This window comes from Penicillium maclennaniae (assembly GCF_028827695.1).
Source record: "Penicillium maclennaniae strain IBT 15551 chromosome Unknown utg000006l:1.0-2513246.0:1.0-2515036.0, whole genome shotgun sequence".
NCBI classification, from domain to species: domain Eukaryota; kingdom Fungi; phylum Ascomycota; class Eurotiomycetes; order Eurotiales; family Aspergillaceae; genus Penicillium; species Penicillium maclennaniae.
In genome coordinates, this window is record NW_026623218.1 from 266294 (window position 1) to 278722 (window position 12429).

General features: G+C 50.9%; 7 protein-coding genes across 7 annotated transcripts; 3 read left to right on the forward strand and 4 right to left on the reverse strand.

Annotated features, from left to right (window-relative positions):
* Positions 1-168: 168 nt before the first annotated feature.
* N7477_006329 (GIY-YIG nuclease family protein) lies at positions 169-990 on the reverse strand (the record flags this gene model as incomplete). Its single annotated transcript, XM_056967992.1, has 1 exon — positions 169-990. The coding sequence occupies one exon, from the start codon at positions 988-990 to the stop codon at positions 169-171; it is 822 nt and encodes a 273-aa protein (XP_056820788.1).
* A 975-nt stretch (positions 991-1965) lies between these two features.
* Positions 1966-3812, reverse strand: N7477_006330 (uncharacterized protein; the record flags this gene model as incomplete). The annotated part of the gene is made up of 4 exons (XM_056967993.1): positions 1966-2826; positions 2908-3684; positions 3742-3752; positions 3809-3812. The coding sequence occupies 4 exons, from the start codon at positions 3810-3812 to the stop codon at positions 1966-1968; spliced, it is 1653 nt and encodes a 550-aa protein (XP_056820789.1).
* Positions 3813-4358: 546 nt separating this feature from the next.
* On the reverse strand, positions 4359-5455 carry N7477_006331 (uncharacterized protein; the record flags this gene model as incomplete). The annotated part of the gene is made up of 2 exons (XM_056967994.1): positions 4359-5162; positions 5219-5455. 2 exons carry the CDS (start codon positions 5453-5455, stop codon positions 4359-4361), a joined length of 1041 nt encoding a protein of 346 aa, XP_056820790.1.
* A 493-nt stretch (positions 5456-5948) lies between these two features.
* N7477_006332 (serine/threonine-protein kinase) lies at positions 5949-7890 on the forward strand (the record flags this gene model as incomplete). The annotated part of the gene is made up of 5 exons (XM_056967995.1): positions 5949-6109; positions 6164-6981; positions 7032-7113; positions 7163-7397; positions 7453-7890. 5 exons carry the CDS (start codon positions 5949-5951, stop codon positions 7888-7890), a joined length of 1734 nt encoding a protein of 577 aa, XP_056820791.1.
* A 374-nt stretch (positions 7891-8264) lies between these two features.
* Positions 8265-8780, reverse strand: N7477_006333 (MGMT family protein; the record flags this gene model as incomplete). Its single annotated transcript, XM_056967996.1, has 3 exons — positions 8265-8433; positions 8487-8613; positions 8666-8780. 3 exons carry the CDS (start codon positions 8778-8780, stop codon positions 8265-8267), a joined length of 411 nt encoding a protein of 136 aa, XP_056820792.1.
* Positions 8781-8804: 24 nt separating this feature from the next.
* Positions 8805-9925, forward strand: cwc26 (putative cell cycle control protein (Cwf26); the record flags this gene model as incomplete). The annotated part of the gene is made up of 2 exons (XM_056967997.1): positions 8805-9516; positions 9564-9925. The coding sequence occupies 2 exons, from the start codon at positions 8805-8807 to the stop codon at positions 9923-9925; spliced, it is 1074 nt and encodes a 357-aa protein (XP_056820793.1).
* Positions 9926-10365: 440 nt separating this feature from the next.
* N7477_006335 (putative nuclear envelope protein Brr6) lies at positions 10366-11816 on the forward strand (the record flags this gene model as incomplete). Its single annotated transcript, XM_056967998.1, has 3 exons — positions 10366-10456; positions 10539-11437; positions 11487-11816. 3 exons carry the CDS (start codon positions 10366-10368, stop codon positions 11814-11816), a joined length of 1320 nt encoding a protein of 439 aa, XP_056820794.1.
* Between the last annotated feature and the right edge of the window lie 613 nt (positions 11817-12429).

The window sequence follows — 12429 nt, forward strand, 5'->3', positions numbered from 1 at the left end:
AGGAAATCATCCATCAGATCTCTCGAGATGCTTTGAGATTGGTCGTCAATATTTGGAGTCGAGTCTTTCCGCTGCTTGGTGGTCGAGTCGCGTTTCTTGGTAGTCGACTCTTTGCGCAGCTTGGACGTCGAGTTCCCGCCCTTCCTAGGAGTCGAGTCCTCGCCCTTTTTAGGAGTCGAGTCCTCGTCCTTTTTTGGGAGTTGACGATCTCGACTTCTGGGGCCGCTTACGCGTCAAAGCAGGAGAAGGTAGCACCAAGCCTTTCTTCAAGACTCCATTGGCACTGTACGGGTAAGTCTCAATGAACTGAATCCATTTCTCAACAGTCCGCAGAAGAGTGTGCTGATCGATCATAAGCCACTCTCTGTGAATGTTCCGGCATTTACATTTCTCTGCCAGCCTGCAACGCTTACTTGCAAGCTCGGTCAAGACTAGCTGCTCCACCAGACGAGCATAAGGTATCAAGGCAGTCATGATCTCTTTGAAATGCTTATAGCAGGCGGTATGAGCTGCAAACCGATGCAGACTGGGAGGACGCGTGGAAAAGCCAATCTTGAACATCCCCTCGGCGTCGGTGGAGAAAATGTATATCCACCCACATCGAGAATTCAAGCCTTCAAGCTTGCTCTCCAATAGCTGAGTGACGTTCTCGGCGACTGCCGACTCGTGTATGCCCGGCTTACAGAGCACCCATTTGATTGATGATGATTGAACGTGAAGAACAGGCGTTCCCTTCTCATTAACATCCACATCATCAGAATCTTCTTCCTCATCAGAAAAATTCCCGTCAAGAAAGTTGCCATAGGTTGCTTTCATTTTAGACAGAACACCACCGCCGTTCAACTCCGTGTACCACTGATCGCGGGCCTCTTTGGCAGAGCCCATGTGGTCAAGGCAAAGAGTAGTGTTCGCGAGATCATCGAGAATGTTGGACAGTAGGGCCTTGTCACCGGGCTCACGAAACTTTTTAGAAAGCACTGAGAGGATCATGGCAAAGTGTGACTTCGCATCTGCACAATTCTCCGGACTGATTGTCTGCCTGCATGATTTGGAGGGCACAGATAGATATAATTGCAACAAATACGAACATGTAGGCACTGAGGATCCATAATGAATCCGATCAAAGACCTCTGACAAGGAGCAATGGCTGACAGGCGGGAACGCCGTGTTCTGGGAAGAGTATTTCATGATTGAAAAGTGGCTTTCGCGAAAAGAGTAACACAGTAGAGACTATACAGAATGCCTGAAAAGCCTGAGAATGATGAAAGGAATTGTCAATGGCGTATGGCCGAGCTGATATTCACTAATTCTCCGAGATACTCGGGTGAATTTATATCGTCCCCAAACTAAGCCACGCGCAGCTCATACATACAAACCAGGCTAGATTCAGGTAATTTGGGGGCCGTTTTTGCACCTTATACAATTATTTGAATTCCACTCTTCCAATGAGCCAGTGCATCGGTCAAGAGACAGGGTGGATCAGCTAGGGTATAGATAGCTAGGCCTTAATTTGGAAGGTGGCTGGGGCTGAAAATATACCGCGTGATCATCGGTTTCTAGATCAAGAGCTCATTGAAAGGGGTTTCTAACGCGACACCCGAGTATGGAGAAGCGTTGAGGCGGCGCATGCATTGGTGTCGCGGCTAGACCAGGGTTTTCCAGCCGCTAGTCAAAGTACGTTTCAGGTGACAGGGGGAGGCAAGGCATAATCCCATTGACCCGGGACGCAGTATCACGAGGCTGAAATGAATGAATTTGGAATTGAGATACCGGGAAAAAGAAGTATCGCCGTTCTCGGGGACCTTTCGCTGCAGGAAGACCTCGTGGTCCTGTGATAAGGCATCTGGATAGCTATCAATCGAGCTAGGTTCCGTTCAACCGAGCCGTCTACTCGTAGCTCCTTTTTGAACATGCAGTGCATGACTCGAGTTCCAATATTGTGTAGTCTAGCGGTAGTCCCGTGTTTCATTGCCTCCCTTCACTTTCCTCAATGCGCTGGATGATATCCGCAACATCCTCCCAGATGCGCTTTCGATTGCGCAGACCCTTTAGTTTGGGCCAATTGCGCTTGATTTCAGTATAAAGCCGGTGCCAATCCGTCTTTTCCCGGGACAACTTCACTTGATCAGGTACCGTACTTGGTAATGGAAGGAGGAAATCTGTGATCCCTTCTACTGGCGTATACTCACCACCCAAGAGGTCAGAATAGCGCCTCCGTTCATGGTACAGCACTTTGACCTCGTTAGCCGTCATCGTTGTCCATGGAGAAGGAATATGCGAAGACCCTCCCCAAGCTTCCCAGAGCCAGGGCATTTTCATGCGCACGAGCCTGTACCATATACCATTAGGAAGTTTCGTAAATGCTTTGGAAGCCATCCGAAGGCTAGTTATATCAACGGATTCAAGATAGTCGACCAGAAGTAGACGGATATCCAAGGGCAAGGAGGCTAGGATGTCGCTTCCACAAGATTGCGATGGAGACGGGCTATACTCTGTATCCTGGACAGATTGAATTCCATATTCAACCTTTTCCGTCTTCTCACCGTCGAAATCCATCAGAAAAGCCGGCAGATCAGGCACGTAAAGAGGGTTGGCAGCTAAATATTCCTTTCCAGGATAATGACGCCAAGACTGTTCTCGAGCTTCATAGACATCTCCATCGCGTGGAAAATTGTGAAAGTCATCGTAATCAAAAGCAGAATTCCGCCATCTCATCAGTCCGGAAACATTGACCTTGCCAAACTTTGCTTTTGACTGTCGAGAAAAGATGTCAAAACACCACGGATGAAAAGGCATTGCGATATCGTTTGCGGGAGTCCATTCGGGCTACTACGAGTCAGCTTTGACTCCAGCTTCGAATCGGGTGATTGTTTTGATAATTTGGAAACACTTCAAGGCATGACTTACATCGAAGTTGATATTGTCAGCACGAACGATACCGTAACCCCCTCGCATGGGTGAGACATGTTGGTCGCTGCAGTCACGCGAGGCCATACCGTCGCATAGACCGGAGAGGAAATAACTCTCGGATAATTCCCAGGTCTCATGGAGACCATCAGGATGCCAGGGCTCGGAGGAAGTATCTTTGTGGACTAAGAATTGGGCGGTGCGACAGCCTCGCATCTCTTCAAGTGAAATCGCATGGCCTGAGTAGGCTCTAGCCTCTTCGCAGGTTGGGCCCGGGATATGCTCCAATTCTGTAGTATCGTAGCCCTCTGGAACATCATCCGATGTGATCGAAAGAATGATTTCATTCCTGTTATTTGAGTAGGCGAGGTTTCCAACAGGCTCCCCACGGAATTTCTGCGGAATCACTGTTCGCGCCAGGAAGTCTTGATACGAATCTGCGTCATCCATATTCTCGTCACCATCGTCATCTTCTTGTTCATCATCAAGGCTCATGACATCGGATGAATCATGCTCAGAGTCATACTCCAGCTCGTCCTCGGTATCTTTCTGCGGCACATAGTCGAGATCTTCAGCCAAATCGTTCTCAGGTTCGTCTCTTGGCTGTTTGACAGCTATACAGCAGCCTTTCTTTGCACATTCCAACAGGTCTTCGACCTCATCGACAGGTGGGTAGTCATCTTGGCCGCCTGCGTAGTCCCAGCTCGCGAGGTCTGGTTCCCCCGGTTTGCGGCGACGAGCGATGTTGAAGCTGACGCCACAGAGATGGCAATATGCCTGTTATGTGTCAATGCTTCTCAATTGAAGATAGATAACAGGAACGATAAAGCGGACCTCAGAGTATCCTAAACGGTGTTATTAGGTCACGAATATGTGCCCAAACGAGGGGGAGTTCACTCACCCATTGAAGCCGAAAAATTTGAGTCTATGGTCTGTGCAAGGTTGTTGAACAATTCTTGAGCAGCTGTGGAGGCCTATATGTGTTTTAAATTGCCCGTTTCAGATCAATATGCCTTTATGGTGTTATGAGCCCCTTAAAAAGCTTCATCGGGGTGTTCTGCCTGAGAAGTCTAGGCAGCACCTTCGATACCGGCTTCGGGCGAACGCCGCGCACCCGTTGAGGCTTAGGCTTAGTCCATGAGGCAACATTCCAACTAAAAGACACTTCCACAGTATCAAAATTGTGGGTTTTACGGGTGGTATATCATATCCATGATCTTTTCACAATTTCCTGGCGATCCAGGCCGGCATTAGGTGTAAGACAACATGAAGATACTGGCCAAGGGGAAGCACCTCTGCTCGGTAACAACATATACAGTACAGCACTTCCAATGGAGTGCTTTAAATCAAATAAAATCACAGGTTTAAGCCCACAGGATGGAAGAGCTTCGGTATTTAAAATTAGTTATTTCCAGTCCCCCAACAAGCCATACCGTGCACAGCCAAATCAATCACAAAGAGATCACCTGAGGCGCGTTGCCTAGCTTCCCACTGGCACGGTACATGCATGCAGCATTCACCATCCAGCTACCTCTAGCCTCGCCTCCCCAGACCTGCGCCCAGACGACACCGATCACACCATATATCAAGACTCTAGCTGCATCCGCCCACCCCGAGGGATCGAAAAGATCACGCAAGAACCCGAACAGTGTCATGAAACGACCATGTTGAGCGCGTGGGCGACGTGATGTGCAAAGTCGTTCCCAGGCGCGCTGGGCTTCGTCCCAGAAGACGGGCTCGGAACCGGCAGACTCATGGATGTGGCCGAAGACGTGGAGGATTGGGCGGACACGCCATATCTCAGCGAGGAGATTTGGACAGCCGGTTGAGTAGACTGGGGACAAATCGAGGTGGGCTTGTGGGGGCGTGTGGGTGACGAGGATGTCTGTTTCCGGGGGAATGGTGCGGGACCAGGCGTCGTGGTGTGGAGGGTATGTGAAAGCATGTTCAGGGCCGAAGGGCACAAGTGCCGGTATTTGAGGCGCGCCATAGATTGTCAAGGACCGAGAGTTGGAGCTCGTGAGTGGAGTGTCTGAGGATGCGTCTAAGGTTGTAGGAAAGGAGAGTTCGACAGAGGAGTGTTGGAGGTAATGAATCTCGCCCCAGTCGATACGCGACGCAGCGTTCAAATCATCCAGTGACCGGATTGAAGCGGTCAATGAGGACACATTCGCGAATGAAACGTTCTCGTCGCGGTCCTCGTCGCAACGCGACCGCGCATCGAAGTAGCTATCGTGGTTGCCGCAGATCACGACCTTGTGCCGATGAGGAGGGAGCGCAGCCAATCGACCGCGGCTTGAATTTCGCGTACTGAACCATCATTTGCGAGATCACCGGCATGAATTAGCAGGTCGCCATCTGGTACATCTGGCCATTCGAGGGTGTGGGTATCGGAGATGCAAACAACACGGATCGGTTGGGCTGGAGATGGCAGACGCGGAGGACCCCGAAGACGAAGAAGAAGTTGGTGGAAAGGATATAGAAGAGCTACTAGTGGCGATGCAAAAATGTAATCAGGCAAGGGACGCCTATGATAAGGGCTATACATGATGCCCAAATGGTTCGAACGGTATAGTTCTGGGTGAAGTCGAGCGGGGAGAAAGCGGTGACATCAGGATTTGGTCGAGACCTTCAAGATGTTCAGCATGTCAACATGGACCACTTTGACCTAGTGAAATATAGATCGAGACTTATATCGAGTAATACCAATCCTGATCATACTAGTGTAGTTCTGATCTATCATCAAGTAAAATCCACGTTACGAGGCTGGTCATCACCAGCCACCTATAACCACCAAAAAACACATGCGGTCTTTGCCACATCCGTCGCTTGTACCGCTTAGCTGCTTGCGGAATCTCTTCTCCTCCAAATCGCGCAACTTCATCGATTTAATCTATTTCCCCTAATTTCTATTTCTATCCTGATCTTGGCTTGAACTCGAACTTGCCCCTCGCAGGTTTTCGTTTTCGCGACCAACCAACTTGCATCCCGGTGCCCCGCCTCTCAGCTGTGGTCGCCCAAACACCTCCCAACTCCACATCATGGAGGGCGTTGATCTGACCAAGGCCATGCTGAACAAAGGCAAACAGATCGCAAGTGTCGCTGCCTCGGCCGCCAATGGCAACGGCGGAAAGAAAAGGAGAAAGGGCACCGACTTGAAGCCCATCGTTACCAATGAGGCTGCCGGCGAGCCGACAGAATCGTACGTGATTTTTCCCACTTACCATCTCAACTTTTTTTTCTAATCAACCTTCAGAACCGGCGCCGCACCAACCAACGCCAAGGCTATGGGAGCGACCGCTTCGCGATCGCCCTCCGCCTCTTCAGGCGACGAGGTCGAAACCACCGCTGAGGAAGAAGACTCCGAGGATTACTGCAAAGGTGGCTACCACCCGGTCGCCGTGGGCGAAACTTACAACAATGGTCGCTACGTGGTAGTGCGCAAGCTGGGATGGGGTCATTTCTCCACCGTGTGGCTGTCGAGAGACACCACCACGGGCAAACACGTCGCGCTGAAGGTTGTCCGTTCCGCCGCCCACTACACCGAGACCGCCATCGATGAGATCAAGCTGCTCAACCGAATCGTTCAAGCGAAACCTTCGCACCCGGGACGCAAGCATGTCGTGAGCCTGCTGGACTCTTTTGAACACAAGGGGCCGAATGGAGTGCACGTATGCATGGTGTTCGAGGTGCTGGGTGAGAATCTGCTTGGTCTGATCAAGCGCTGGAATCACCGCGGCATCCCATTGCCGTTGGTCAAGCAGATCACCAAGCAGGTCTTACTTGGTTTGGATTATCTGCACCGGGAGTGCGGGATCATCCACACGGATCTGAAACCCGAAAATGTGTTGATCGAAATTGGCGATGTCGAGCAGATTGTCAAGGCTCATGTTCAGCAGGAAGAGGCGAAAAAGAACAAGGAAGACAACCGAAATGGGCGACGACGAAGACGCACTCTAATTACTGGCAGTCAACCTTTGCCCAGTCCGTTGAACACCAGCTTTAGCAGCTTCGACTTTAAGCACAGCTCTTCCAACTCGCACAGCAGTCTCAACCAGATGGTCAATGAGTCTGGTAAGTACAATAACCGTATCAGTTATGAACGCAACTGATTTTTGGAATAGCACCGGCAGAACCCCCATCGATGAGGGAGACCCTTGGTATCAAGGATGAGGAAGATAAACACAAGGAGCGAGAGAAGACAACGTAAGTCATGCCATCTGTGCCCTTGTTGGATCCCACTAACAAGATACAGCGATCTCCTGGAGAGAGAGGTTTCGGGTATCTCCCTTGACAAAGCTCCATCGCGGGACAGTGAGGACGAGATCGACGCTAGCATTATCTCTGTCAAGATCGCTGATCTGGGCAACGCATGCTGGGTGGGGCACCATTTTACCAACGACATCCAGACTCGCCAATATAGATCGCCTGAGGTCATATTGGGTGCCAAATGGGGCGCCAGCACTGACATTTGGAGCATGGCTTGCATGGTCAGTCACACCTTTTCTACTCATACCACTGTTCCATGCTAATCTCTCCATCTAGACCTTCGAATTGATTACCGGAGACTACCTCTTCGATCCCCAATCAGGCACCAAATACGGCAAAGACGACGACCACATCGCGCAAATCATTGAACTCCTGGGTCCATTCCCCAAATCGCAGTGCCTTTCCGGCAAGTGGTCTCAAGAGATCTTCAACCGCAAAGGCGAGCTCCGCAACATCCACCGCCTTCGCCACTGGGCTCTCCCTGACGTCCTCCGCGAGAAATACCACTACAGCGTCGAAGATAGTATGCGAACCAGCGAGTTCCTCCTACCCATGCTAGAACTCTCGCCCGAGAAACGTGCCAATGCTGGTGGCATGGCTGCACATGAGTGGATGCAAGATACACCCGGTATGAGCGGGATCGATCTCGGTATTGCGCCTGGGACGCGCGGCGAAGGGATTGATGGTTGGGCGGCGGAGTGCAAGCGGCGATAAAGAATCAAAGGGAGGAATGTTTGTGATAGCGTTTATTTCCTTTCATCTCTTTACACGAGGGCTACCCTAGATGGGATGGAATACTATGTCGTGCCCGCGATGTGAGTTTTAACGATCTTTTTCTTCAATGACGGGATTCGATTATGGTTGGCCTTTCATTTTGTCATGGTAGTTGGTTTGGGAGGTATTATCATTCGTATGGCCCCGCCTTTTATCTTCATAGATATCTTTTTCCTGCTTCTTTGCCTCATTTATATTCTATAGGGTCTAGACCGATCGATGGATAGACCTGTCCGGAATCTGAGAAGTGAGAAGGAAGATCAATCAGGGTATCATGTTCTTTTCAAACTGATGAATACGCTTTCAAAACTTGATCACTCAGCCCCGTCATCTTCATCACTATCGCCCTCTTCGCTAGGCAAATGCTTGGGAAACCATCCATAGCGGGAGAAATCCACGTGGAATTCTCCCATTGACTCCGAGCGCACCTCGACCCCTTCCAATCTAAGGGCTTCAGCTTGACGCTCTGCACTTCCGGGTCCACTTATATCGATTAGCCAACAGGCGCACATAATGTCAATGTCAAGAAAAGGTACCGGTGAGAAATCATCCCCTTGCTGTTGATCACCCGCTGCCATGGCACAGTCGCCGAATTATACTCAAGTCCTGACTCTGGATCTGGCATATGCTTTAGGCACACACCAACCTGACGGGGCCTTTGAGCTAATCAGTTAATTGTCAGTAGAATTCACCCCTAGAGAGGGGACTCCCGCACGTTCACCGAGAAGCAGAGCAATATGGCCGTATGAGGTGACTTTGCCATAGGGAATCTCTTGAATGGCGGCGTACACGGCATTCGCCCATGCCTCGGCTTCTTCGGAGCGTGGCATCTTTAATTTTCTTCTCGCTATCGTATGCGCAGAGGGAAAGCGAAAGGAAGTGAATCAACAGCCGTAGCTACACTTCGGGCAAACTTTGCTCCGGCTATCGATAAGTCGCGATCCAAGTTCAATCCCAGCAGCACGAAAGCTCCCACCTGCATATCACTCGCCATGCCCGGCTCACTAGCTGACTACCTTGCGAAAAATTACCTCAACGCCGACCCAGCGACCGAGCGCCCAAAGAAAAAACGCAAGAAGACCAAGGCCGTTGACACTGCCAGCTCCGGACTAATCATCACCGACGACGACCCATCCGACATCCTCCCCAAAACCCAACAAGATGACGAAGACAGCCCATTCCTTGACACATCTTACAAGAGTGCTGAATTCCGCCGCACCAAGAAATCAGGTTGGAAAATTCTAGGTGGTGACAATAGCGACCAAGCCGCCGCGGACGCAATCATAGCCTCAGCGGCCGCAGAACGAGACGCAGCACGCGCCGAAGATGCCGAAGACCCAACAGTTGAAGAAACCGAGGATGGGCTTAGGATGGAGTCTGGTGCTCTAGCAGGCCTCCAAACCGCCGAACAAACCACGGCGATGGTAAAAGCTCAAGAACGACGCAAAAAAGCTGAAGAAGCACAATGGCGCGATCCATCTGCCGTCGCCGCTCAAACCCAAGAAACAATCTACCGTGACGCCTCCGGTCGAATCATCAATGTGGCAATGAAACGCGCCGAAGCCCGTCGCGCCGAAGAAGAAAAGAAAGAAAAGAAGAACGCGCCCGGGAAGCCCTCATGGGCGACGTGCAACGGCAGAAGCGTGAGATGCGAAAACAAGAGCTCCAAGAAGCGAAGGCAATGCCGCTAGCTCGGGGCATTGAGGACGAGACTTTGAATGATGAACTGAGGGCGCGGGACCGGTGGAACGACCCGGCGGCCGGGTTCTTGACAGAGAAATCTAAGCCAGGAGCTAGTGTTACTGGCAAGCCGTTGTACAAGGGGGCGTTCCAGCCTAATCGGTATGGAATTCGGCCGGGGCATCGATGGGATGGGGTTGATCGGGGAAATGGATTTGAGAAGGATTGGTTTGCAGCGAGAAATAAAAAGGGGAGGATGGAGGCTCTGGATTATCAGTGGCAGATGGATGAGTAGATGGATACAAGATTCATGGATGATTATAATTCATAGGTGGAGTCGGAGTATACTATGCATGATGGGGTGCTGGCGCCCGGTTGCAAGCTGTCTAAGCGTTTTTCCATATTCTCCTGTAACTGAGTATCTGACAGGATGTTGCATCTGTAAAAATGAGAGACTGGTTCAAGGGAAGTACACATTTGTTGGAGATGGTTGAAGCTAGTGCTCGGAAGACTCCAAATTAGTGAAATTGCGTCATCGATAAGGCCACCTCTGTAAGTCTTCTAAGTCTGAAAGCTTCGACTAAATAAAGCTTGAGACACGACTGTATCAATCTTCTATGGGAAATCTTTGGTCTACGTCCCCGTGTATAAAGGCGGAGGACGATTCTGGTTGCTGCGGAGTCTGTTTACCAAACAAAAAACTTCCCGTTCCGCCTTTCCTCCTCACCATCCACCATGGAGAGCCCCATGGAATACCAATGGACCACGGGTCCCAAGATGGACCCAGCATCGCCTTTCACTCATCTAGGGATGGAGAGCAAGAAGCGTACGTGCCACAATTCCCCCGACCAGGAAGCAGTCCTGGGAACACCTTGGCCGCAAATACCCTAACCTAGACGGCCAAACAGGCACACATAGCGCGTTCGATTCACCAGACAAGAAATCAGTCCCTCACCTTCGCGCCCCGAACTCGCAGCCCTTCTATTTCTCTCAGTCACAACAGCCCGCATCCCCCGCTCCCAAGTCCGTCTTCGGTCAGCCCGCCTTCACAACACCGCGCAAATTCGATGTCGATGTCGATTTCTCATCTGGGGCGGAGAACATGTCGTCTCCGGACAACGCAGACAACGAGGATACCCCAGATGCAAAGCCAGAGAAGCGCAACTCATTGTACCAGATGTATGGCCGCTTCGCTCCCAGTCCTGGACGAGGAGAGATCCCCCGCGCGAAACACTACTCGAACGCCCTCGCTCGGAGGGTAGAAAAGCGACGACGAAGGGATAAAGAGCTGGGCAGACAGATTCGAGTGGATAGCGACGACGACAGTGACCGACCTAGTAGCAGTGAAGGACGGAAAGAGAAATCGAAGAAACAAGGGAAAGGATCCGATTTAGAACCGCCTCAATCGCGAATTTCGAAATTCTCCGAATTTTTTGCGCTATTGGAACGGCATCCCAATATCCCGAGCATTCTTTCGTGGTGGGCCCAGCTCTTTGTCAACCTGTCACTCTTCTCACTGGCTGTGTACGTCGTCTTCTCAGTTGTGTCAACGATACGTGCAGAGTTTGAGCAAGCTGCCCAAGGGGCCAAGGATGAGATTCTGGAAACCATGTCAAGATGCGCCGACAACTACCTCTCGAACAAGTGCGCCAGTAGCGACCGACTCCCCGCGCTGAAGGACCTCTGTATGAACTGGGACCAATGCATGAATCAAGACCCCGACAAGGTTGGACGAGCCAAAGTCTCCGCTCAAACGATGGCTATGATCATCAACAGCTTCATTGATCCCATTAGCTGGAAAGCATTCGTATGTGAGACTCGTTTCATGCTAAAGAACTAAGTCTAACCACTCCCAGATGTTCTTCCTCGCCAGCATTGCCACTGTAACCGTCGTCAGTAACCTCTCCTTCCGCTCTTTCAGAAAACGCCTGAATCAACAAACATGGTCACCTCCCAACTACCAACAACCTCACAATCCGCAACTACACCCTCCACCCCTCCACCAAAACCCGAGCTACGGCTACTATCCCCAAGAGCCTCAACAAATATCCAGCAGCTACACCGAGAAAGACCCTCAATTAATGCTCGAGGGTCCTCGGATGGACTTTGTCACAGAACGCTCGCGCGAGCGCGAAAGCCAACTCCGAACACCGAGTCCAAGCAAGCGCGGCCGTCGCTTCGCTTAATTTTGCAATGAACTGGCGTCTGTATCTGGATCGTTTTTGGGCTTGGGTCGGTTTTGCATTGTATACCATTGTCATGGTCATTTTCTTTCGGTTCTTGTACTTCCTAGGTCTCTTTGAGAATGGCATAAACGAGCGAGTCTTATAATTTCCACGACCTTCATTGGTTGTACTATTCTCTTGGTCATAGCTTCTACCCATCCAGACTCCACTGTGGGTACTAACACATGTGCATCATGCAGTAATCTTCCGGCCATGATCACGCCGAGTTGCATGCATTCATTTGTCCCGATCGGCTTTATAACATGGTTTCTTGTTTTCAGCCAGCTCGGCCAACCCATCCCCACGTTTGCCGACAGGTTCGCCGAGCGGCCGACGCCTCCCGAGTCTTGGCATCTGCGCCGAAACCAGTCGAGGTACACGAGTCGAAGTCAAATAGGCAGATTTTCATCTAGGCCGAAGACCTCTGTGTTCTTTGATTTGGGGTTGTCTCTCGGCATCCTAAAGACTCCTATGGTTTTCGCCTATACTCGGCGTCGGCTTCTGTGTGCAAGCTATTTCGGCCACCTTCCGACGGAACCACCCGTTGGCCGAAGTATATGAAAACTTTTACAAG